The sequence below is a fragment of the Ahaetulla prasina genome, chromosome 12 (assembly GCF_028640845.1).
Source record: "Ahaetulla prasina isolate Xishuangbanna chromosome 12, ASM2864084v1, whole genome shotgun sequence".
Taxonomy (NCBI): Eukaryota; Metazoa; Chordata; class Lepidosauria; order Squamata; family Colubridae; genus Ahaetulla; species Ahaetulla prasina.
This window is the reverse complement of record NC_080550.1, coordinates 25,389,786-25,412,735: the sequence shown is the minus strand read 5'-3', so window position 1 is coordinate 25,412,735 and position 22,950 is coordinate 25,389,786. Positions and strand designations below refer to the sequence as shown.

The 22,950-nt window shown below is 45.1% G+C and overlaps 1 protein-coding gene across 5 annotated transcripts in view; it reads left to right on the top strand.

Annotated features, from left to right (window-relative positions):
* The first annotated feature begins 127 nt into the window (after positions 1-127).
* CNOT1 (CCR4-NOT transcription complex subunit 1) overlaps positions 128-22,950 on the top strand; it is a 128,803-nt gene continuing 105,980 nt past the window's right edge. For all 5 annotated transcript variants that reach the window (XM_058155039.1, XM_058155038.1, XM_058155036.1 and 2 more), the window contains exons 1-2: positions 128-285; positions 20,864-21,135. In XM_058155039.1, the coding sequence (XP_058011022.1) occupies positions 21,034-21,135 (102 nt within the window). In that variant the 5' untranslated portion in view covers positions 128-285; positions 20,864-21,033. The remainder of the gene's footprint in view (positions 286-20,863; positions 21,136-22,950) is intronic.

Sequence of the window (22,950 nt, the reverse complement as noted above, 5' to 3'; positions counted from 1 at the left end):
AGGGATTGGGTACAAAACTGGAGGCGGACTCGAGCACCAACCGGAACGGGCTTCTGATTGGTCAAAGTTGTTTCCGCGCAGGCGGATTGAGCCTCGGGCCGAGGTCCCGCCTTCTCGCTTTGCGTCCTGCGCAGAGGAAGACGGGAAGAGAAAGGCCGCGACGTGAGCGCGCGGCCACGGTCGCCATTTTGTTTGGGGACCAGCTCGAGAGCCAACTAGGGAGAACGCGAGCGGCTAGTCCGGTGCCTGGTCTGGCCCGAGACCTCTCGACCCGAGCCACCCGAGGTGAGCTCCGCGCCTGTGCCCCAGGCTGGAAAGCGGCGGAATTTCCAACGCGCCGTGAGAGGGGAGCCGTCTGCCGGCCGTCCCGGACGCTTGCCCGACGCAGCTAGGTTGGGAGGCCTCTGCGGCGGCCCTTCTTTCGAATCCCGGCCAGCTGCCGGGAGGTCGGTGGTCTCCCGTGGCGGCGACGGGCCAGGCGCAGCTCCCCGCGAAGCTTCCCGGGGCCGCCGCTGCCCTTCTCTCGGGCAGCACGTGGCTGTCCGGGCTCTCGGTTGCCGCCGCCTCAGGCCCGAGCGTGCCTCGAGCGGTTGGGCGGACGCGGCTGGCGGGGGCGCTTTTTCGGCGGGGCAGGATTCCTCTTCCCGGGCGGTTCCTGCAGGACTCCAGGAGGAAGTTCAACCCTTGGCCGCGTTAGTGAGAGCTCCTCGTTCCCTACCATTCTGGGTGCCCAAGGCGCGTCTCTCTTCCGGGGGAGGGGGGGAGTATTGAACTTGCCGAGGAACTTCGGCAAGTGGCGATTGAAGGCCTTGTGCCCGTGAACTTGCTAGGTTGTAAGACAAACGGCCGGGTGAATTCCAGTCTCGGCCCTGCAACTGCTGCTAATTTTCTTGATTGAACGAGATTTCTATTGTAGGATTCTAGCACACAGAATAGTTTTTTTGTTTTTTTATCTAGAGTTTATGGAAATGGATAAGAGAGCCAGTTTGGTCTAGTGCTTACATTAGAAAGCAAGAGAGGCCCTGAGTTACAATCCCGGGTTAGCCATGAAAGCCAAGTGGGTGACTTTGGGCAAGTCACAGCCCAATTCACTTTATTATGGGGAAAATAGGAGGAAAGTGTGTTGGATATGTTCTTTGCTTTATTTGTAAAATCAGTAAATGCAGGATACAAATCAAAATAAGCTGTAAATTGGGAAGCAGCTGATTCAGATCTGGGCTCCGCTATAATTTCTTTGGTAATAAGTCTTGCAGTTTTATCTGTAAATATGGTGAAAGCATTCGTTTTAATATCTTTTGCCCCATCTATCATGGTTTGTAACTTAAATCCTATTGATTGCCAGTAATGAGCATCCCTTCAGTTACTCTAAAGCTCTCTTATAGTAGTTAATAGTAGAATAGGTATAATAGTTAATTGGGCCCATAGAATTGGTTTGTTAGTTTGCCTATAGAGGTCATCCTGAAGGGACAGCTCTTCTGCTGTTAGATTCCAACTTGTTTCTTAATGAAACTGTTGGGAGATGATGTGTGGAATTTAGGGATGAGGTGCCTCTTAACTATGATTATGACAACTAATCATTCTTCCTGTCCAATTGTAAGGACTTTATGGTAGGCTAAATTCAGCTATGATCTGGCCGAGGCTACACAAGCTATAATTAGAATAGAACAGAATAGAATTCGTTATTGGCCAAGTGTGATTGGACACACAAGGAATTTGTCTTTGGTGTATATGGTCTCAGAGATAAATAACCTAGAAGTTGTATTGGTTATTGGGAAACCAAGCTTAGTAATTGTGAACTGGCTTATTCTGTATAGTGTTACACTTCCTCTGAGCAAGTAGATCCACACCTTGGGAATGTACTTTGATTACAAATTTTGCTAGATTTCTAGGTACCGGGAAGGAATGCATTTTCACTACTTTGTTTAATGTTTTAGCTTTCACTACCTCTGGCAACAGTTGCACATTCCTTAGTTACAATAGGGTTAGACTGCTGAAATACACTCTGCACAGAGAAATATTTCCAGAATTTCCGGAAGTTCATTTGGTGCTATACTTCAATGTTAGACTTCTAACTAATGCTCCACATTAGAATACCTGACTCTGAATGTAGACATATATGGCTATCATGATAGAATTAGAGTGAACATTTTTGCTGCAATGTTACATTTCCTTGTAATTTTTATTGTAAATGCCTAATCCAGCATCTTTACAGCAATACTGCTGTGTAATTGATATTCCTATTGTAATTTTAACCCAGTCCCTTTATTAGGTGTGATTTGGCATTGATAATGATATACTTATTAATTCAAGTCATTTCATAGGAAGGTTGCCTGAGATTCATAATCTTTCAGTTATTTTTTAAGATGTTATTTGTGGCAGACCAACCTAATTGTAAGTGTGATAATGAAGATTGGGTGGTGTTCATGATGAAGATTATTAAAAATTGTTGATAGGTCAGGCTAGCCTCCTGCTTGAGCAGGGTGTTTGGATAGGAGACCTCCAATGTGCCATCCAGCTCTGTTATTCTGTGGGGCTTACAGAATTTTTTTCTCGTGGACAGCAACTTAATGTTATTAGTGTTTATTGTTCGTCTTTTCAGTTTGAAAGTAGACTTGGGAATATTTTATGTGGAATTTCAGTATTCTCCTGTACGCTGCTAAGAGAGTCCAAAGCAATGAGTTGTTAACTTCATCTGATTGGCCTGAGCCTGAGTTGAATTTGTTTAAACACACCTCCTCTTCCTGTTTAGCTCCAGTTTATTAACTCAGTCGGCCATAGAGAGATTACCTCCTTTAGTTCCATTGCTTTTGACTCTTTTACAGCTCATAGGACTTCAATAAATATAGAAAAATTCTTTAAAAAAAGTTTTTAAAGTGCCCAATTGTTTTTCTTTGACTGCTGGGAGCCGTAGCGGCAAGGAAAGAGGCTTGCGCTTCGCGCGCAGCCCAGCGCCGCTCAGCTGAGCCGCCCGAAGGCCGGCGGCCATTTTTTTACACTCCAAGCCTCGTGGAATCACCGGATTGAGGAACGGACATCGCTGGACCTCACCAAACTGTAAGTGGAGGCCAGCGGAGCGCAGGAGAAGCCGTGGTGTCGGCTTTGCGCTTGCAGGGGTGGAGGCTAGCTCCCCCTGCCAACGCTGCAGTAAAAAAGGCGCTATAGGAGCAGTGGTGTCTGCTTCGCGCCATTTGGGGGACCCCCCCAACGCAACCCCCCAGGCAGCTTTTGAATGCTTTGAATCCAGCTGTGGTGTCAGCTTGGTGCTAACTGGCCCTTATTGTTTGATCTTATTCCAGGATTCTCAGATCAGGGCCACTATATTATTTGGGCATATATTCCAAGACCTCTGATAACCACTAGGCCTCATTTCCAAGATGGCAGATCGCAGCAGATCTCCTTCCCGGACTTCTGCCTCGCCCTCCCAAGGACACCTTACTAGCGTGGCTCCTCCGCCTCACAAGAGCAGATCCAAATCAAGGGCTTCTGCCACCAAATCCAAGTCTTCTACTTCTCTCCAAACCTCTGCTGCTGCAGAGAGAGATGCCTCAAGAAGACAACGGGGCTTGGATAGGCAATTTGATAAAGCAAAACAAAAATTAGCAGAGGAAGGCAGGGAAACTTCTGTTCCACTAACTGAAGATTCTCCTCTATTAAATCAGCCTGGATGGTCTCCCACTATCCCTAGTGGTTCAGGAGAAAACCAGGAAACAATTTGTACAGTTTTTGGAGATTCTTCTAGAGCCATGCCTGAGCCTCCACATCAGGCACCTTCTGCCACCTTCACTCCCACAGCAGCGGGAGTCTCCCACAGAGAGGACAGTAATCCTGCCATTCCTCAGGATATACGTCATCTTACCATGCAAACCATTTCTCAAGGCATTGACAATGCCTTCACTCAGAGAGGTTTCCCAGCTCCATCTCCTTTGGGCAGCTCTGACCAAAGACTCCATTCTGATAGCTACCCACCCAGACTATGCGCACTGCGCACACGCTCTCCAACCCCTTCACACCATAGTGAGGACTCCTTTTTGGGGGAGGAAGACATAGCAGAGTATAACCTGTCTGAAGACGAAGAGTCTGCCCCAGATAAACCTGCTCCCACCGGCCTTTTTCGCCATGAGCTTTTCTACACATTACTACACAAGGCAAAAGTTACGGCCAACATGGGGGTTGCCTTACGCCAATCTGAGGGAGCTTCAGATTTGTCAGACCCCAACAAATTCCTCTTTACTGAACCAGTTTCAGAGCAACGGGTAATTCCTTCACCCAAGCTCTTCTTGGACACCATCCAACGTCAATGGGGTCACCCTGGTGCCATTCCCACTCCTAGTGGCTCAGACAAAAAGATGTACACGACGGATCAAGATCTTGAGGACCTCCTCAAGGTTCCTACCGTAGACACCCCAATTGCCACTTTGGCTTCTTCCTCCAACATTATACCTTCAGATGCAGCAGAGGTCTCTGAACGGAGGACCGCAGAGCGGAACTCTCCACCCGCAAAACCCACCAAGCGGCTGCCTGGGCTATCAGATCTGCCACAGCAGCCTCATTCTTTGCTAGAACCTCTTTGATATGGCTCAGACAAATGCAGGAAAGGATTCCTCAGGATGACTCCAGATTACATCAGGACATAAATAAATTGGTAGCGGCTGCTGAATACACTGCGGATGCCACCCTTAATTCTGCAAAATTTGCATCCCGAGCCCTTGCCTCCAGCATCACCTCCAGGAGGCTGTTATGGCTCAGACAATGGCAAGCCGACATGAAGACCAAATGGCAGTTAGTGGCTGCCCCATTTAAGGGTGGATCTCTCTTTGGTGAAGCCCTAGACCCTATTTTAGTTGAGGGAAAGGACAAACGTAAGATCCTTCCCTACGTCTCTAGACGTTCAGACAGACGTCCTTCTCTTCCTTACCACAGACAGCCTTTTCGCACCCAGGATCCCGGGTTCCAATCCCCGGCCTATCAACGTTCCTTCCAACCTCCCCCTGACAGGTTTCAGGACAGACAGTCCTTTCGTGACAGGACCAGGCAATCCCAGACCAGACGTCCCTCCCGTGGATCCGGCTTTCGACCTTATCGCAGGAACAAATGACTATCCCGACCAGGATCCCATTGGCGGTCGTCTCACCAAGTTCGTCCCTACCTGGTCCCACACGACAACCGATGGCTGGGTACTGCAAACCATCACCCTTGGTATCTCCCTCGAATTCAATTCAAATCCTCCGAGGAGATTCATTCAATGCCAGATTCCCAAGGAACCCACCAAGAGGGCTCAAATGGAAGACGAGATTCAACACCTGCTGTCCATCAGTGCCATAGAACCTCCCACGCCTCATCAGGGGACCGGCTTCTATTCAATTCTTTTCCTAGTGGACAAAAAATCAGGCAGCACCAGAGCCATCTTAGACCTGAAGCAACTGAACCTTCATATCAAATATCGCAGATTCAAGATGCACTCCCTCAATCAATCTTAGGAAGCATCAGAAGAGGGGACTATCTAACATCCATCGACCTCAAGGAGGCCTATCTACATGTACCCATCAGACCAGCCCACAGACGCTTTCTCAGGTTCAGTTATGCCGGAGCCCACTTTCAATACAGGGCCCTGCCCTTCGGTCTATCTTCCGCTCCTCGTACCTTCACCAAGATTCTGGATGCTGTGGCGGCCCACCTTCGCACAATTCCAGTAAGAATGCAATGTTACCTGGACGATATATTGATTCTGTCATCTTCCGCCCAGCAGGCGTTACGGGACTTACAGGTAACAATTCAATCCCTACAGGATCACGGCTTTTCGGTCAACAGAGCAAAGAGCCATCTAGTGCCTACGACCGAAATTGTCCATCTGGGAGCGAGAATCAACACCAGATCCTGCCAGGTGTTTCTTTCCCGAGACCGTCTCCTCAACATAAGGGACACGACAAAAAAGGTAAAGGCACTCAAGAGGGTTCCACTTTCAATGCTCTCACAGTTATTGGGAAAGTTGGTCTCTTGTCTGTCGATCGTGCCCTGGGCACGTCTTCACTCATGACCCCTACAATGGTTACTTCTCCCACACCAAAGAACAGGCAACAACCACACCGAAATCAGAATTCCTCTGCACCCAAAGGTCAGAAAGTCTCTACAGTGGTGGCTGTCTCCAGCCCTGACAAAGAGCTGCTCATTCCAGGAACATTGCCGTCTTGTCCTCACCACGGATGCAAGCCTCTACGGCTGGGGTGCCCACCTATTAGACCAGGTGACTCAGGGTTGTTGGTCCCCCAACGACCTCAAGAACGACATCAACTGGTTGGAAATGAGAGCTGCTCATCTAGCTCTCAGGTACTTCCAAGCGCAGCTATCAAACCATCATGTGCTACTGCTGACGGACAACACTACCACCAAGGCCCATGTGAACCATCAAGGAGGCACCTGATCCCGCATATTGATGAAAGAGGCTGCAGCCATAGGCCTGTGGGCAGAAAAACATCTTCTCTCACTACAGGCAGCCCACATATCCGGAGTCGCCAACACACAAACGGATTGGCTGAGCAGGACGACCATCGATCAATCAGAGTGGCAACTGCATCCGGATCTGTTTCTCACAATCACGATCAAATTCGGGCAACTCATAGTAGACCTCTTTGCCAGCCCGACCAAAAAACAACTTCCAAGGTTCTTCTCCAGGTTCCAAACCCCAGGAGCAGAAGGAACAGATTGGCCCCAGGGCCTTCTTTATGCCTTCCCCCCGACTCCCCTTCTGCCAAGGGTCATACGAAAGATCTTGGAACAAAAGGCAGAAGTTCTCCTCATAGCCCCTTACTGGCCTCGACAGAGTTGGTTTGCGGATCTGGTGAGCCTATCCGTCAATCCATCTTGACGAATTCCACCGGATCAGATTTCTCTACGCCAAGGAGCCATTCTCCACCCAGAACCTCGTTACCAACTAGCCGTCTGGCACTTGACAGGGAGATACTAAGGAAAGAAAAACATTCCATGGGGGTCATCTCCACCCTTCTGGCTTCTAGACGCCCATCCACAACGCGTATTTACGAGGCCACATGGTCATCATTCCATCGCTGGTGTCTTAGACATCGAATAGAACCTACTTCTGCCTCCATTAGACATATCCTGCAATTCCTCCAGGACGGATTGGACAAGGGTTTAGCCACCAACACCATCCGCTCTTGCCACTGTTTTATTCTGTGACGGGACCTCCACACTTTCTCAACACTCCCGTATCCGACGTTTTCTGAGGGGAGCTTACAATCTGCGACCGCCTCCGGTACACAGATACCCTACCTGGGACCTAACCCTTGTCCTTCAGAAGCTTACGTCTTCCCTTTTTGAACCCTTGAGCTCCTCCAGTCTTAAGCTCTTAACCTTTAAAGTCCCTTTTCTCATAGCCATAACCTCAGCCCACAGGATCTCCGAGATCGCTGCCCTTTCGGTCAGGAAGGACTTATGCATTTTTCACTCTAACAGAGTCATTCTCCGTTTAGACCCTACTTTTCTTCCTAAAATAAACACAAGCTTTCATAGGTCTCAAGAAGTCATCTTACCGCATTTTTGTCCTCATCCCAAGCATCCATCGGAGCGTCGATGGCACACGCTGGACGTAAGAAGGGCCCTGCGTATTTACCTCAACAGAACAGCTCCTTTCAGGAAGACAGAATCCCTATTTGTTTCCTTTCAACCAAGGGCTCTGGGCACCAAAGTCTCCCCATCCACCATAGGCAGGTGGATAAAAGCCTGTATTTCCATGGCCTACGACCAGCAGAAACACCATCTTCCAGGCCGCATCACTGCACACTCCACCCGCAGCGCGGCCACCACAGCTGCCTGGGCCACCCAGGCCTCTATCTTGGACATTTGCAGAGCAGCCACGTGGGCCTCTCCTTCGCCATTTATTAAAAACTACAAGATGGACCAATTTGCCTCAGCCGAGGCCTCATTCGGACGGAGGGTCCTGCAGCGAGTTCTTCCTGTTGCTGAGTCTTCCTAATCTTTCTTTTCCCACCCTAGGGATATTTAGCTTGGGTATATCCCATTGCTTTGGACTCTCTTAGCAGCATACAGGAGAAGGAACCTGAACCTGAAGGTTCCTTCTATGTACGCTGCGTGAGAGTCCAACCCCTCCCTATTTTACTTATTGTAAAGGACTCCAGGATTCTGGAGGTTATTGTTCCGTTTTTTCCAGTTTTCAAATTGAGTTCGTCTTCTCCAATACCGCTTCTTCGTTAATAAACTGGAGCTAAACAGGAAGAGGAGGTATGTTTAAACAAATTCAACTCAGTCTCAGGCCAATCAGATGAAGTTAACAACCCATTGCTTTGGACTCTCACGCAGCGTACATAGAAGGAACCTTCAGGTAAGCCAATGTTCCTTCTGAATGTGCCATTTATCAATATTTTTATGAAGTCCATTTTAGATCTTCTAAAACATCAGTATCTTGGGTTTTTGACTACAGAACAGGACTAAGGATTAGTAGCATCTTTTTCAATGTCCTGATATGTATTTGCATACAAAATATTTGAATCCCTAGCAGCTCCATATAGGGTTGGAAAAATTATTTTCTTAAAACCCTGGAAAGCAGCTGCTAGTTAACACAGAGTAGACCAAGTAGTCCAGAGTCCAAATCAACATAAGGAATGTTCTCTGTGTTCCCTTGAGCTTTTAGAAGATGTGGTATCTACATCAACTAAAGCTGCTCTTTTAAAAAAAATGTTTCTGAATCTGTTTCATCATGGTATTTCTAAGCATGTTGAATAATGTATGCTTTCTGCCAATTAAGATGAATAACTGAACTGAAATCTTTACAAACATGAAAGCAATTAAGTTCAATATATGTAGTTAGGCAATTGTTAATTTTGGTTTGTAATATTCTGTGACTATTATAGTTGCCAGAGTTTTAAGAATTCTTTTTGTGAAATGTTGCCATTCTTGATGTTGCCATTTCATGTAGGTTCTTTTTTAAAAAAAGCAACTAGCTTTATGGTAAATCCTACATTCTTGAAAATACCTGTATGAAGAAGGCTCACAAAGGAGGGAGCCAGAGGCCAGACAGAACAATTATAAATAATAGGAATGTGCTGTGGGTACTTTGTTGCTTGGGTAAGAAGGAAGGAAATGGAAAAGATGATGTTGTATATATTGGGGATCATAAAGATAGGAGTGTAAGCCTGAGCATGAGGAGGAGAATCTCAGTAGAAATTCATATTTTCTGGTTTAAGGCCTTTCATTCATAATTAACCTTATACCTTCACTTCTCTGCATATATTTATAAACCCTGCTCCACAAAGGCAGTCCACCTTATACACTTTCCCATTCTCTTAGTTTCATAAATACACAGTGCATCTATCTTTCACATTATTTGGTAATTCACGCTCTTCAAATTTACTTCTCTTCAAGCCACAACCTTCCATTTGCCATGGCTGTTACTGGATGAGGTCTTAAAGTGATAAGAGAAAGTTTGTTAATCTTTGAATTCTATAAACTTCCAGTACTACAGTGAGATCAGAACTCAGTTTAAATCTTATTAACAGAGAAAGAGGTTTTGGTGGAACAAATAACATAGAAAACAGTTTCCTATGACATCCCTTTACAGCAGGGGTGTCAAACTGGCGGTGTCTTGGGACTTACCCCCCCCTTCGCTAAACTGGCCAGTGTTTGACACATCTGGCTTGCGGGCCATGAGTTTGATAGCCCTGCTTTACAGGTAGTCCTTGACTTACAACCACAATTGAGCCTGTTGTTAACCAAGACACTTAAGTGAATTTTGTCTCATTTTATAACCTTTCTTGCTACAGTTGTTAAGTGAATCACTGCAGTTGTTAGGTTAGTGACATGGTAAGTGAATTTGCTTTCCTCATTGGCTTGTCAGAAGGTTTAAGAAAGTGATCACATGACTCTGGGACACTGCAACCGTCATAAATATGAGTCAGTTGCTAAGCATCTTAATTTTGATCACATGACCATGGGGATGTGGCAACAATTATAAATATGAAAAATTGTCATAATTTTCAGTGCTGTTGTAACTTTGAACAGTCACTGAATGAACTGTTGTAAGTCAAGGACTACCTCTATTGAACATGTTCCATTCACACTTATATTTGTTGGAAAAAGTATATGAAATGTTAGATTTAGTAGCACCTCCTTTTAGCAACAGTGAATTTAACTGACAATGAGTTTTAACAGTTTAATATTTTCCCCATACATTGGCTTGGAAGTATTTGACCTTTTTTCTTTAACAGAATTACTTTGTCTCTTATTTTAGGGCTATCTTGTTGAAGATTCTAACCATTTATGCCCATCATTTATTTATTAAAATTGTTTACAGTATTAATTATATCTGTGCATTGCTAATATGAATCATAGGGCTGGAATGGACCTTGGAGGTCTTCTAGTCCAGCCCCTTGCCAAGACAGGAAGCCTTATACCAGTGGTTCCCAACCAGTGTGCCGCGGCACTAAGGGGTGCCGTGAGATCTTTTGAGGGTGCCGGGAACTTTTGAGCTACAGAGATTTTAAATATCTATTTCCTTATAAGGGTGCCGGGAACTTTTGAAAGGCTTTCCAAGGGTGCCTCAAACAAGAAAAGGTTGTGCCTCAAACAAGAAAAGGTTGGGAACCACTGCCTTATACCATCCCAGACAAATGGTTATCCAATCTTTTCTTGAAAATCTCCAGTAATGGAATACCCCTGCACAGGAGTTAAGCTGCTCCATTGCTTAATCATTCTTATTGTCAGGAAATTCCTCCTTATTTCCAGGATGAATCTTGCTATTGACCAGCTTCCAGCCATTGCTTCTTGTCCTGCGCTCAGATCCTATGGAGAATAGACACCCTCTTCCCTGTGACAGCCTTTCAAGTATTGGAAGACTGCTATGCTTCCTACTTTATTAGGCTAAACATGCCTATTCCCTTAGCCAAGGGGTATCAAACTCATGATGACACGTTATCACGTGACATATTGCAAGTTTTCTCTTCTTCCCTAAAATGAGAGTGGGCGTGGCCAGCACATGACACATCTGGCTCATGGGCTGCGAGTTTGACACTCCTGCCTTAGCCAGTCATTTTGGCAACTGCAGCACATTGCTGGCTCATACTTGTGGTGGTCGACTAGGACTCCTAGGTTACAGCTGTTGAGCCAGGTGCCTCCTATACCTGTTTTTTCTGTCTAGATGCAGGACTTACTCTTCTTACCACTAAACTGCATCTTGTTGGATAGGGCCTGGTACTCAAGTCTGTCAAGGTCCTTCTGAATCTTGAGTCTATCTTTCAAAGTGTTCTCAGTTTCACCCATCTTGATGTCATTTGCAAATTTGCTGAGTTTCCGTTCTATCCCCTCATTTTGATCAATATGTAGATGTTGAAGAGTACTAGGCCGAAGACTAAAGCTTTAGGTAGCCCACTGCATGCTTCTTTCCATGTAGATGTAGCTCCATTGAGGATCCACTGAGCACAGTTGGACAGCCAACTGTGAATCCACCTTTTGGTGAGATTCTCTATTCCACATTGTTCTATCTTACCAAGAAGTAGGCTGTGATCTACTTTGTCAAATGTCTTCAGTAAGTCCAAGTATACTCTATCCACAGCATTTCCCTGATCCAATAATTTAGTCATTTTATCATATAAGGCAATTTAAGTTTATCTGGCATGATCTGTTTTTAACAAACCCATGCTGGCTTCCAGTAATCACCTTGTTTGTTTCTAGATGCTCACAGATCCGCTGTTTGACTACCTTTTCCAGGATTTTCCCAGATACTGATGTCAAGCTGCTTGGTCTAGTTTTCTGGATCCACTTCTTTCTCTTTTGAAGATTAGAACCACATAAGCTTTTTTCCAGTCTTCTGGCAGTTCTCCTGTACGCCAGGACCTCTGAAATTAAGACCAGCTACTGGTTTTATAACATTCTGCCCCATATGCCCAAACACATATCCAATACTTCAAATACTCTCATGCTATTCTCTGCAAAGTTTAAGGCTTTTGTGTAAGCTTTGTGCATTCAATCCTTCCTTGAAGTGCTGAAAGTTATTTATTTCATGGTGCTTATAGCATAAAGGAAAGCAAAAATATAATTACTAAAATCCAGAATGGTATCAAATCCCCCAAATAACCACATAAAACTCCAAATAAAATCCAGGCTGGACACTTGCATAGAATGACCAAAGTTTCAGCAAGAAGGGGGTCGCCTGTACTTCAGGGAGAAAATATTACAAAGGTGGAGCTGCTAACTGAGAAGTCTGCCATGGACTTTTTGAGAGAGGGAACTGTCAGCATGTCCAATCTTGATGGACAAATTTGGTTCTGGCAAGGCTTTACTGGATATATCTTAAGTGTTGAACTAAGGTAATGACTAGCAGTTTGAACTGGGTCTTAGTGGTCCTGAAATGACTTCACTAGACAGATAGTCCTCACTTAATGATAACAGACAATTCCGTTGCAACAGGCAATTCTGTCATTAAGCAATGTGGTTGTTTTGTAAGACATCATAACTTGCAATAGACCTATAACTTCACTTCCATTGTGGTCATTAAGTGAGACACCATGTGACTGCAACTTGCTATTATGCAGATTCTGCATTAATTCTGCTTATTGGAAGCTGATTCTGAAGCACAGAAATGGCAGTTGTGGTTGTGGGAGTCTGCAATGATCCTAAGAGGAAGGATTGGTTTTAAAGTTACTTTTTCAGCACTGAAACGTTGAATGGTTAAGAAACAGCAGTTGTTAAGTGAGGACTACTGGTAGATGTAATTCTATATTGGTGAGCTATTGTGCCAGTATTCAAACTGTTGCAAGACTGCCCCACATACAGTACATTTCAGTAGTCTAATAAAGTAGTGGTGATGCTGTGTGATTCACTCTAGCAAAATCCTCCCACTCCAGGTAGCATCATATGCAGGACATCAGCCAAAGCTTTCCTGGCCATAAAGCATATAAGTACCAATAAAGGAGAATATTTGTAGCTCAGAGTTGAAATGAAAGGTCCTTGAGGCTCTCTTTGGTTGTTTTCTTGCAGATGTTTCATTATCTGAACTAGGTAACATCAGTGCTAGACTAGACTAGCACTGATGATATCACTTAGTTTGGGTAATGAAACATCTGCAAGAAAACAACCAAGCGCAGAATACCAGGGACCCCTCAAAAGTATAAGTCCAGGAAAATCACAAATCTGTTTTGTAGGTAGTGTTGCCCTTCAAGAAAAACCACTGGAACAGAGAGAGAATCTTGATAGACAAACTGACTTGCTAGGAACTCACTTTAAATCTGTTATCTCACATCCAGACCTTTGCAGCTTCTAGGCTGGAACAGGACTTCAACATCATCACCAGTCTGGCCTGGGGTAACAATGTAAAGAGCAACCTATCCCCTTCATTGCAGACCCCAGGTCAAAAAGAATCCTAGGTACTAAGTAAGATGATGCCCCAATCTTCCTTCTGGATCCTATTGGGGAATCTGAAATGTGCTGTGTAGAGGTTGTGGATATTGGTTGTTTCCAAACAAAACAGGAAGTTCATTACCCAAAATGTCTCTTGGAATAGTAATTTGTTGCAATAGAAATGCAAAAAAGAGAAGAAATAATGCTGTTCATTATTACAGAAATTATAGAATTCATTTTAGAAATAAGTGAGAGAAGTGAGGTCTAGAGCACCAAGAAATGTTATTGGGCACAAGTGTATGCCCACATTCAGGCATATTTATTTATTTATTTATTTATTTATTTATTTATTTATTTATTTAGATTTTTATACCGCCCTTCTCCCAAAGGACTCAGGGCGGTGTACAGCCAAAAAGATAAAAACTCAATATATATACAATTAAAACAAAAATTTAAAACAGAGCATATTACAAAAGGCCGACATTAAAAATTTAAAAATCCTAAAACAATAAACCCCAATTAAAATTTAATAAAACTATTAAGCCAGTCCCACTTGAATAAATAAGTATGTTTTTAGCTCACGGCGAAAGGTCCGAAGATCAGGCACTTGGCGTAGGCCAGGGGGAAGTTCGTTCCAGAGCGTAGGAGCTCCAACAGAGAAGGCCCTACCCCTGGGGGCCGCCAGCCGACATTGTTTGGCGGACAGCACCCTGAGAAGACCCTCTCTGTGTGAGCGTACGGGTCGGTGGGAGGCATAAGGTAACAGCAGGCGGTCCCGTAAGTACCCGGGTCCTAAGCCATGGAGCGCTTTAAAGGTGGTAACCAAAATCTTGAAGCGCACCCGAAAGACTACAGGAAGCCAGTGCAGACTGCGTAGCAATGGTGTTACGTGGGAGCAACGAGTGGCTCCCGTTACTACTCGCGCAGCCGCTTCTGGACTAACTGCAGCCTCCGGGTGCACCTCAAGGGCAGCCCCATGTAGAGAGCATTGCAATAATCCAAACGAGAAGTGACCAGAGCGTGAGTGACCGTGCATAAGGCATCCCAGTCAAGGAAGGGACGCAACTGGCGAACCAAGCGTACTTGGTAGAAGGCCCTCCTGGAGACGGCCGCCAGGTGTTCATCAAAAGACAGCCGTCCATCCAGGAGGACGCCCAAGTTGCGTACCCCCTCCCTTGGGGCCAATAACTCGCCCCCAACAGCCAGCCGCGGTTGCAGCTGACGGGTGCCGGCATCCACAGCCACTCCGTCTTGGAGGGATTGAGCTTGAGTCTGTTTCTCCCCATCCAGACCCGTACGGCTTCCAGGCATCGGGACAGTACTTCGACAGCTTCGTTGGGGTGGTCCGGTGTGGAAAAGTACAGCTGAGTATCATCAGCGTACAGATGGTACCTCACACCGAAGCCACTGATGATCTCACCCAACGGCTTCATATAGATGTTGAACAGAAGGGGCGAGAGAATCGACCCCTGCGGCACCCCACAAGTGAGGCGCCTAGGGGGCGACCCCTGCCCCCCTGACAACACCGTCTGCGACCGGTCAGAGAGATAGGAGGAGAACCACCGATAAACGGTGCCTCCCACTCCCAATCTCTCCAACCGGTGCAGCAGGATACCATGGTCGATGGTATTGTCGTGTCCCACTCCTCCGCTGACGGCTGGGTCAGGGAAATCCGAATCAGGCTTGCCTCTGCAGCTCTGCCCAAAGTCCTAGCAAAGTCCTCAGAGCAGGCAGGAGACCAGTAAGTGACTTCAGCAAGATAAGTTCGATTTTTGCCTGACTCAGAGACTGCCAGAAAGTAGATCCTTTATATAGGCCATGGGGTGTGGCTCCATGACTCAGTACTCATTAAGGCCTGCCCCTCCCTTCCCTCTGTTGCCTCCGCCTATCCAATCTTCTGATGCGAGGGTCACACCAATCAGCTGTTGGTAATAAACCCTCCTCAGGCTCACATGCTGTGGAGGAGGGGGAGGGGTCTAGCTGCTCCGTTTGCCTGGGCATGGAGTCAGGGCTGGGGCAGGGAGATTCTCCTTCTTCTGCAGTTTGTGTGGGCATGGAGCCAGGACTGGGACCGGGAGGCATACATTCCTCAGTGTTCGGGAGCAGGTAAGAAGGCCCCGGCTGCTCTGAGGGCGGGCAAGACACAACAGGTATCAAAAGCCGTTGAGAGATCTAATAGGACCAGGGCAGAGGAGCAACCTCTATCCCTGGCCCTCCAGAGGTCATCCACCAACGCGACCAAAGCCGTCTCCGTACTATAACCGGGTCGGAAACCAGACTGGAACGGGTCTAGATAGACAGCTTCATCCAGGTACCGGGGAAGCTGCCATGCAACTACACTCTCTACAACCTTCGCCACAAAGCGAAGGTTGGAGACTGGACGATAATTCCCCAAAATAGCTGGGTCCAGGGAAGGCTTCTTGAGGAGGGGTCTCACCACCGCCTCTTTCAAGGCAGCGGGGAAAACCCCTTCCACCAAAGAAGCATTTATAATCCCCCGGAGCCAGCCTCGTGTCACTTCCTGAGTAGCCAGTACTAACCAGGAGGGACACGGGTCCAGTAAACATGTAGTTGCATGCAACCTCCCCAGCAACTTGTCCACGTCCTCGAGAGCCACAGAAGAATCAAACTCATCCCAAACAACCTCAACAAGACGTGTCTCTGTCATCTCAGCTGGATCCTCGCAATCTTGGTCCAAACTATCCCGGAGCTGAACGATTTTATCGTATAGATAACCGTTAAACTCCTCAGCTCGTCCCTGTAAGGGGTCATCCCGTCCCTCTTGATGGAGGAGGGAACGGGTCACCCGAAACAGGGCGGCCGGGCGGTTATCTGCCGATGCAATGAGGGTGGAAACGTAAGAATGTTTCGCCTCCCTCATTGCCACTAGGTAGGTCTTAGTAAAAGACCTCACTAGTGTCCGATCAGCCTCGGAACGGCTAGACCTCCAAGTGCTCTCTAGGCGTCTTCTCCAGCATTTCATCTCTCTCAGCTCCTCGGAAAACCAGGGAGCCAATTGAGATCTACGCCGGGTCAGAGGCCGCAAAGGCACGACACGGTCCAAAGCCCCAGCCGCGGCCCGTTCCCAGGCCGCAACTAGTTCTTCAGTCGTGCTGTGGGCCAGGTCCTCAGGGAACGGCGCAAGCTCCGTCCGGAACCTCTCTGGGTCCATCAGGCGCCTGGGACGGAACCAACGCATTGGCTCCGTCTCCCTGCAGTGGTGGGCGGCGGTCCGAAAGTCTAGGCGGAGGAGAAAATGATCTGACCATGACACCGGTTCCATCACTATATCTCCTAATTCCAGATCATTAACCCACTGACCAGAGAATAAAAATCAAATCTAGTGCGCCTCCCCCAATGTGTGTAGGGCCATCAGTTACTTGAATCAGGTCCAAGGCCGTCATGGAGGCCTGGAACTCCTGAACCACCGTTGATGACAAGCCGGCCGATGGCAAGTTGAAATCCCCCAAGACTAAAAGTCTGGGAATCTCAACCGCCACCCCAGCAAACACCTCTAGTAGCTCAGGTAGGGCTGTAGTCACGCAGCAAGGAGCCAGGTACGTGATCAACAGACCCATCTGATTCCGATGGCCCCACTTCACAAGGAGGGATTCACAACCAGCTATCTGAGGTACAGTGGACTCCCTCGGCTCCAGACTCTCTTTAATCACAACCGCCACCCCCCCACCCCTACCTTGGGCCCTTGGCTGATGGAATGCACGGAAACCCGGAGGGCACAGTTCAACCAGGGGTACACCCCCCTCTGTGCCCAACCAGGTCTCCGTAATGCCCATAAAGTCCGCGGACTCCCTCTGAATAAGATCACAAATCAGGGGAGCCTTATTGACCACGGACCGGGCATTGCAAAGCATCAACCGAAGACCCAAGCTCTGAGGGTCCTGACCATCCGGGGAACGAGTAAGGACTGAGGGGCCGGAGCACGTGATCGCTTTTAAACATCGAACACGTGCTCCCAAAGAACGATACGGCCCCTTGCCTCCGCCATGTCTGCCTATTTTATGGTGATAGTAAATCAAGAAGCTATCAGGATCAGCCAGTGAAAAGTGATCACTTGAAAATAGCAAGGAATCAACTGCCAGATTGTCAGGAAACGTCAGGCACCCTCTGAAAATCATCCATTAGGCGCTTCTTGGACCAGGAAGTGATCTGACCATGGCAGTGAGATACTCACAGTGGCTTCCACATCCAGATCACACATCAACTGTTCCAAAGTAATGGCAAGGTTCAAGTATTTCCATCTAGATATGTTGGGTCTGAGATCACTTGAGACAAGCTCATGCAGGCAATGAACCTCTTGGGCCAACTAACCAGTATGATGGTTGAAGTCCCCAATCCCCAAAAGCGGAGGTAGGTGTCTCTACCACACCAGGTCCATCAATTAGGTGCAAAAGCCCAGAGAGGAGTATTGTACTGATATACTGACGCCATCAGGATTTCTAGCTTGTCTCTATAGTTCAATTTCCCTTGAAAGGAAGATTGCTACGAAGCTGGAGATTCCCTTCCCCTGGAACAGTGTATCTGACAGCCTTCATTGTATCTCAGGATCCCAATATAGCTGGGATAGTTTCCTTTATCTCCCATATTTTTTGCCACATGGGTGTTGCTTGCATAGCACAGTGACACTTCTTAAACATGGTATAGTCAGGTGGTTAGTAATCTGGCAATCCAAATTTTAATTGGGCTTTTTAAATCAGTGTCTTTTTGTTTTTTACTTTATCTGAGTGACTGGGCAGTTTACAGATAATGAGATGGGTGGTGTATAAATTTCAGAAATAAAATAAATAAACCTACTTCGATTAACCTCTGCTCTGTTCACATTCTTGCATTATATCCCCAATCTCAATCTCCCACATGATGAGTCACTCTTAAACAAATCATAGGAGTGAGAGAACTAGTCCAGAGGGCTGTCCCTTTTTTGCCAACCTATTGGTCAGTTTTGCTCTCCCCATCCCTTGCTTTCAATACTGCCAAAATGTAAGTTGTTCTGGAATAGAAGAGGTGATTGGAAATAATGGAGACAAACTTTTGTCTATGAGGTGGTGATATCACAGGGAATCTTTCTCCACCAAACTAAACACCAAAGGTGCACAAAACGCTATTACCTTCCCATCAAAGGTGGTCCCTAGTTTTCTACTTGCATTTTTTACGTACTTTCGAACTGCTAGGTTGGCAGAAGCTGGGACAGATAATGGGAGTTTACCCAGTTACGCGGCACTAGGGATTCGAACAGCTGACCTTTTGATCGACAAACTCAGCATCTTAGCCACTGAGCCACCGTGTCCCTTAATGGGAATATAAATAGCCAAAAATGCATTAATGAAATACTTGACCCCAAACTGAAGCCTTCCGCACATGATCTTTTCCAAGACAATGAAGCATTTATATTTCAACAGGATTCAGCTCCATGTCATGTTGCTACTGTGTGCAAAAAGTGTGCCATTCCACTGCTGGAATGGCCTGGAAATAGCCCAGACCTTAAATCTATGGAAATCTAAAAAAACTTGTTAGTCAGAAGCGACACAGCAATAAAGCCCAGTTAATAGAAGCAATCATTCAGTCTTGGTTTCACATAACAGCTGCAGAATTAAAAGACTTGGTTCACTCCATGGGAAGACCTCGTAAGGCCATATTCATGCTAAAGGTTACCCGACTTAAGTATTAACTGACATGGTGATAATTTTTGTATATCTTGTTTTATCTATGGTGATAATTTTTGTATATCTCATTTTTTCTATGTGTTTCACTTATTTATAACTGCTAATAGCAAATCCTTCATAAAAGTTATTGCATTGCATTCTTGATTAAATTATCTTTCTATTGATATATAATTTTATGTACTACTCCAAAAAAAGTGGCGTTATTAGCCATCAAACCTCAAAAATACACTTCTCCCAAAAGGTTTTCACAAATTTGGCCACTACTGTATGCAGCCTCCCAAATTTCAACAAGATTGTGCTCATTTAGAATACCATGTGAGTTGGTGTTAAAGCTTAGGATCCCATTCCTCTTACACTTGGTCATCCTGCTTCCCTCATTTTTTCGTTCAATCTCCCCTTCCCCATCGTTCGAAGGTCTACAGTCTACCCCGGCAACTAGTCTTGCTCCAAGTTCACTACTTCCTATAGGTATCATTGCCACAGATCCCAGCTGCAGTGGCTGCCTACTCCACTGTTTCTGCTGCCATTTTGTCTCTGATTGGAAGTGGTTTTTACCTGCAACTTCAGCAGTAGTCCAGTTTTGTCCCTGTGCCTGCTATGCCAAGTACAGCCCTCTCTTGTTGGTCTCAGGCATTGTGACACTACTCACAATGATGACTGTCATGTCCAGATGTCCCAATGTCATTATCATTCTCACTACCAGGTCAATATTTCCTAGTGAATCAATAAAATCAATCCAATAAAGGCATAATATAGAAAATCACAATCCAGAAATACATGCCTCAAATTGTTAGACATTCCATCTTTCTGTTTCTCTTCTCTGCAGTCCTCCTTATCCAGGTCATTTTTAGGACTGAACAAAGGTAGCCAAAGTCCGCAGCTGGCTTTGTGCCTAAGCTAGAACACACTGTCTCCCAGTTTCTGACTTGTTGCCTTTAACCACTACACCAAACTCTAGAAGAATAAAATGGACTGAGTTCATGATTATATCTTTGAGATATATTCATTGTTTTTTTAAATCAATTTTCTGTTATTAATATCTGTCGTTCACTCTTATCCACCCTGCTCTAGGGCAGGGGTCTCCAACCTTGGCAACTTGACGACTTGTGGACTTCAAGTCCCAGAATTCCTCAGCCAGCACGTGCTGCTGAGGAATGCGCATGCTGGCTGAGGAATTCTGGGAGTTGAAGTCCACAAGTCCTAAAGTTGCCAAGGGTTGGAAACCCCTGCTCTAGGGTATAGTAATGATCCATGGAATTTGTCTGCAACATGCAAAGTAAAGAGAGGCACTTACCATAGTTTCTCTTGCAGAATTAGAATTGTTTATTGGAGTTTTGGGGCAGGGAGGGAGTGCGAACATGTGGTAAAAAAGTAGCCGGTGCCCTTTAATGTTTGTCATATAGTAAATGGGAGGTGAAGAATAGTGGGACCAGATGGCTGAGTATCTTTGAGGTCCCCTCTCCAGTCTGAAAAAAATCCTTGGGGGGACAATAGTTTGCAGGCTGTATATTGGCTGTATCTGAAATCATATTTGCTGTAGTTGACTCAGAATTCATGTATTTAGCATGACAGTATACCATTTTATTGCATGATTAATAGAATGTTTAGTGAATGAACAATGAAATATAAAAAATTTCCCTCATATTTTAGGAAGTTTCTGTGCATAGGAAATGATGGTATGGATTGGGTGTCCAAATGTGCCTTCTCTCAGCTTTGGTCTGTGTCTTTGTGTGTTCAACTTTGCAGCTCCTACCATTTTTCAGAATGAAATGGAAGATAGTATTTATTAATGCTAATATAAAAATGTCTGCTTTATTTTTCAGGTGCCATGTTTCAGGACATAGTGGGAATATTGGGAAAGAAGAACTAAAGATACAACATAACTTGAGATACAGGCTAAGTGGAAAAAAATTAACCTGTCTCTGAGGTGACTAAAGGGGAATAATGGTGATTTTGCGCCGGGCTCGGCCGCCTGCTTCCGCCCCAACCAGCAATGAATCTTGACTCGCTCTCGCTGGCCTTGTCTCAAATCAGCTACCTGGTGGACAATTTAACTAAGAAAAACTACCGAGCCAGCCAGCAGGAAATACAACATGTAAGTGGGGAACATCACACTACTTTGAAATTGTGATGGAAAGAAGATAAGCTTATTCTCAGTTTATTTTATACCACTGCTTTTCCTACTACTTGAATTTCTTCATATAACAAACATGGGTCTTATTGTAATCAATTTGGTTAAAGCTGTGTTTCATCTGGTGACATCAACTGACAGTTTGCTGTTTCCAGATTAGTATCCGAATTGTGTTAGATGGCTTGGACTAAGTTCATTTACCACTTATTAAAAATCCTGTGCTTAATTTTGTTTGCTGTCAGAGGTGTCAGAAGTGCTGAGTCAGAGTTCAGTCAGTGCCAATAAGTGCTTTGCTCCAGTTTTTTCTCTGAAAGTAAGAATAGAGGTTTTGATCCACCCCGTGTTTTTGGCCAGTCTGTCTTTTCGGATATTTTCCATGATTGATTGGATTGCTACAACAAACACCTTTGATATTTCTGAATTAGACTGTAGGAAGAAAATGTTCTCTGGAATAAATTCCTACTCTAAAAAGCACCTTTTCTTATATTTAGCATTTAAGGTAAGTATACAGTTAATTTTTAGTTATACATTTTTGTGAGTATGTTTGCTATTTTTCAGGATAAAAATGTAACTGGCTATATAAAGCTATTCTAATAGAGGAATTGAGGCAGGTAATTCAGTTTTTTTTTTAATTAAAAAAGTTTTAACAAACAAAAACATTTTTCCCCCTTTCCCCCCCCCACTGCAAACCCCTCTTCCCCTCCTTCCCCCGCTTCCCGGTCAATCACAAGGTATTGTTATAGTTAAACCAAACATAGAATAAAATTTTCCCTTCTAATCCAATTAACCTCATCCAAATCTTTTCATTTCCTAACTCCCCATTATATAAAATAATACATCCTAATTATTCAAAGGCAATCTGATATCTCTTAATCTGATATCTGTTTTGTAAATAATCAATCCATTTTTTCCATTCAATTAAATATCTTTCCTGCGTATTGTCTTTCAAAAAGGCTGAGATTTTAGCCATCTCAGCCAAGTTAGTAACTTTCAATATCCATTCTTCTATTGTAGGTAACTCTTTTTTCTTCCAATATTGTCCAATCAACAGCCTTGCTGCTGTTATTAAGTTCAAGATCAATTTAGTCTCAGTCACTGTACAATCCGTTATAATTCCCAAAAGGAAAAATTGCGGCAGGAACTTTATCTTCTTCTTCAGGACATTTTGAATAATCCACCAAATTCTTATCCAAAAGGCCTTGATTTTCTTACAAGTCCACCAAATATGAAAATATGTAGCGTCATCACAGTCACATCTCCAACATTTCGCTTGGATATCAGGATACATACATGATAATTTTTTTGGATCTAAGTGCCATCTATAAAACATCTTATAAAAATTTTCCCTTAGATTCTGTGCTTGTGTAAACTTAACATTTCTAACCCAGATTTTCTCCCATGTTTCCAACATTATTGGTTCCTGAATATTCTGTGCCCATTTTATCATACAGTCCTTCACCAAATCCTTTTCCGAATCTATTTCAAGCAACACATTGTACAGTCTCTTTATATGCGCCTGGGTCTGATTTCTAATTTGCAGATAATTCAGTTTTTATATTAGGCTGCACACATTTTGAAAATAAATTGACTCATTTTCCTGACTTTAATCCTTTTTGACCTGAGGATAAGGTTTTGGTTGTTAGCTATACCAATTCTGTAATAGATGCATGTCTCCCCTAGTTGGCTAAGGCCTCTTAGGAGATAACATGTGGACGCATGGTAGTGGTGGTTAAATCCTCTTTGAGAGATGGTTCAATTATCTGTTAAGGAGGCTCCTCG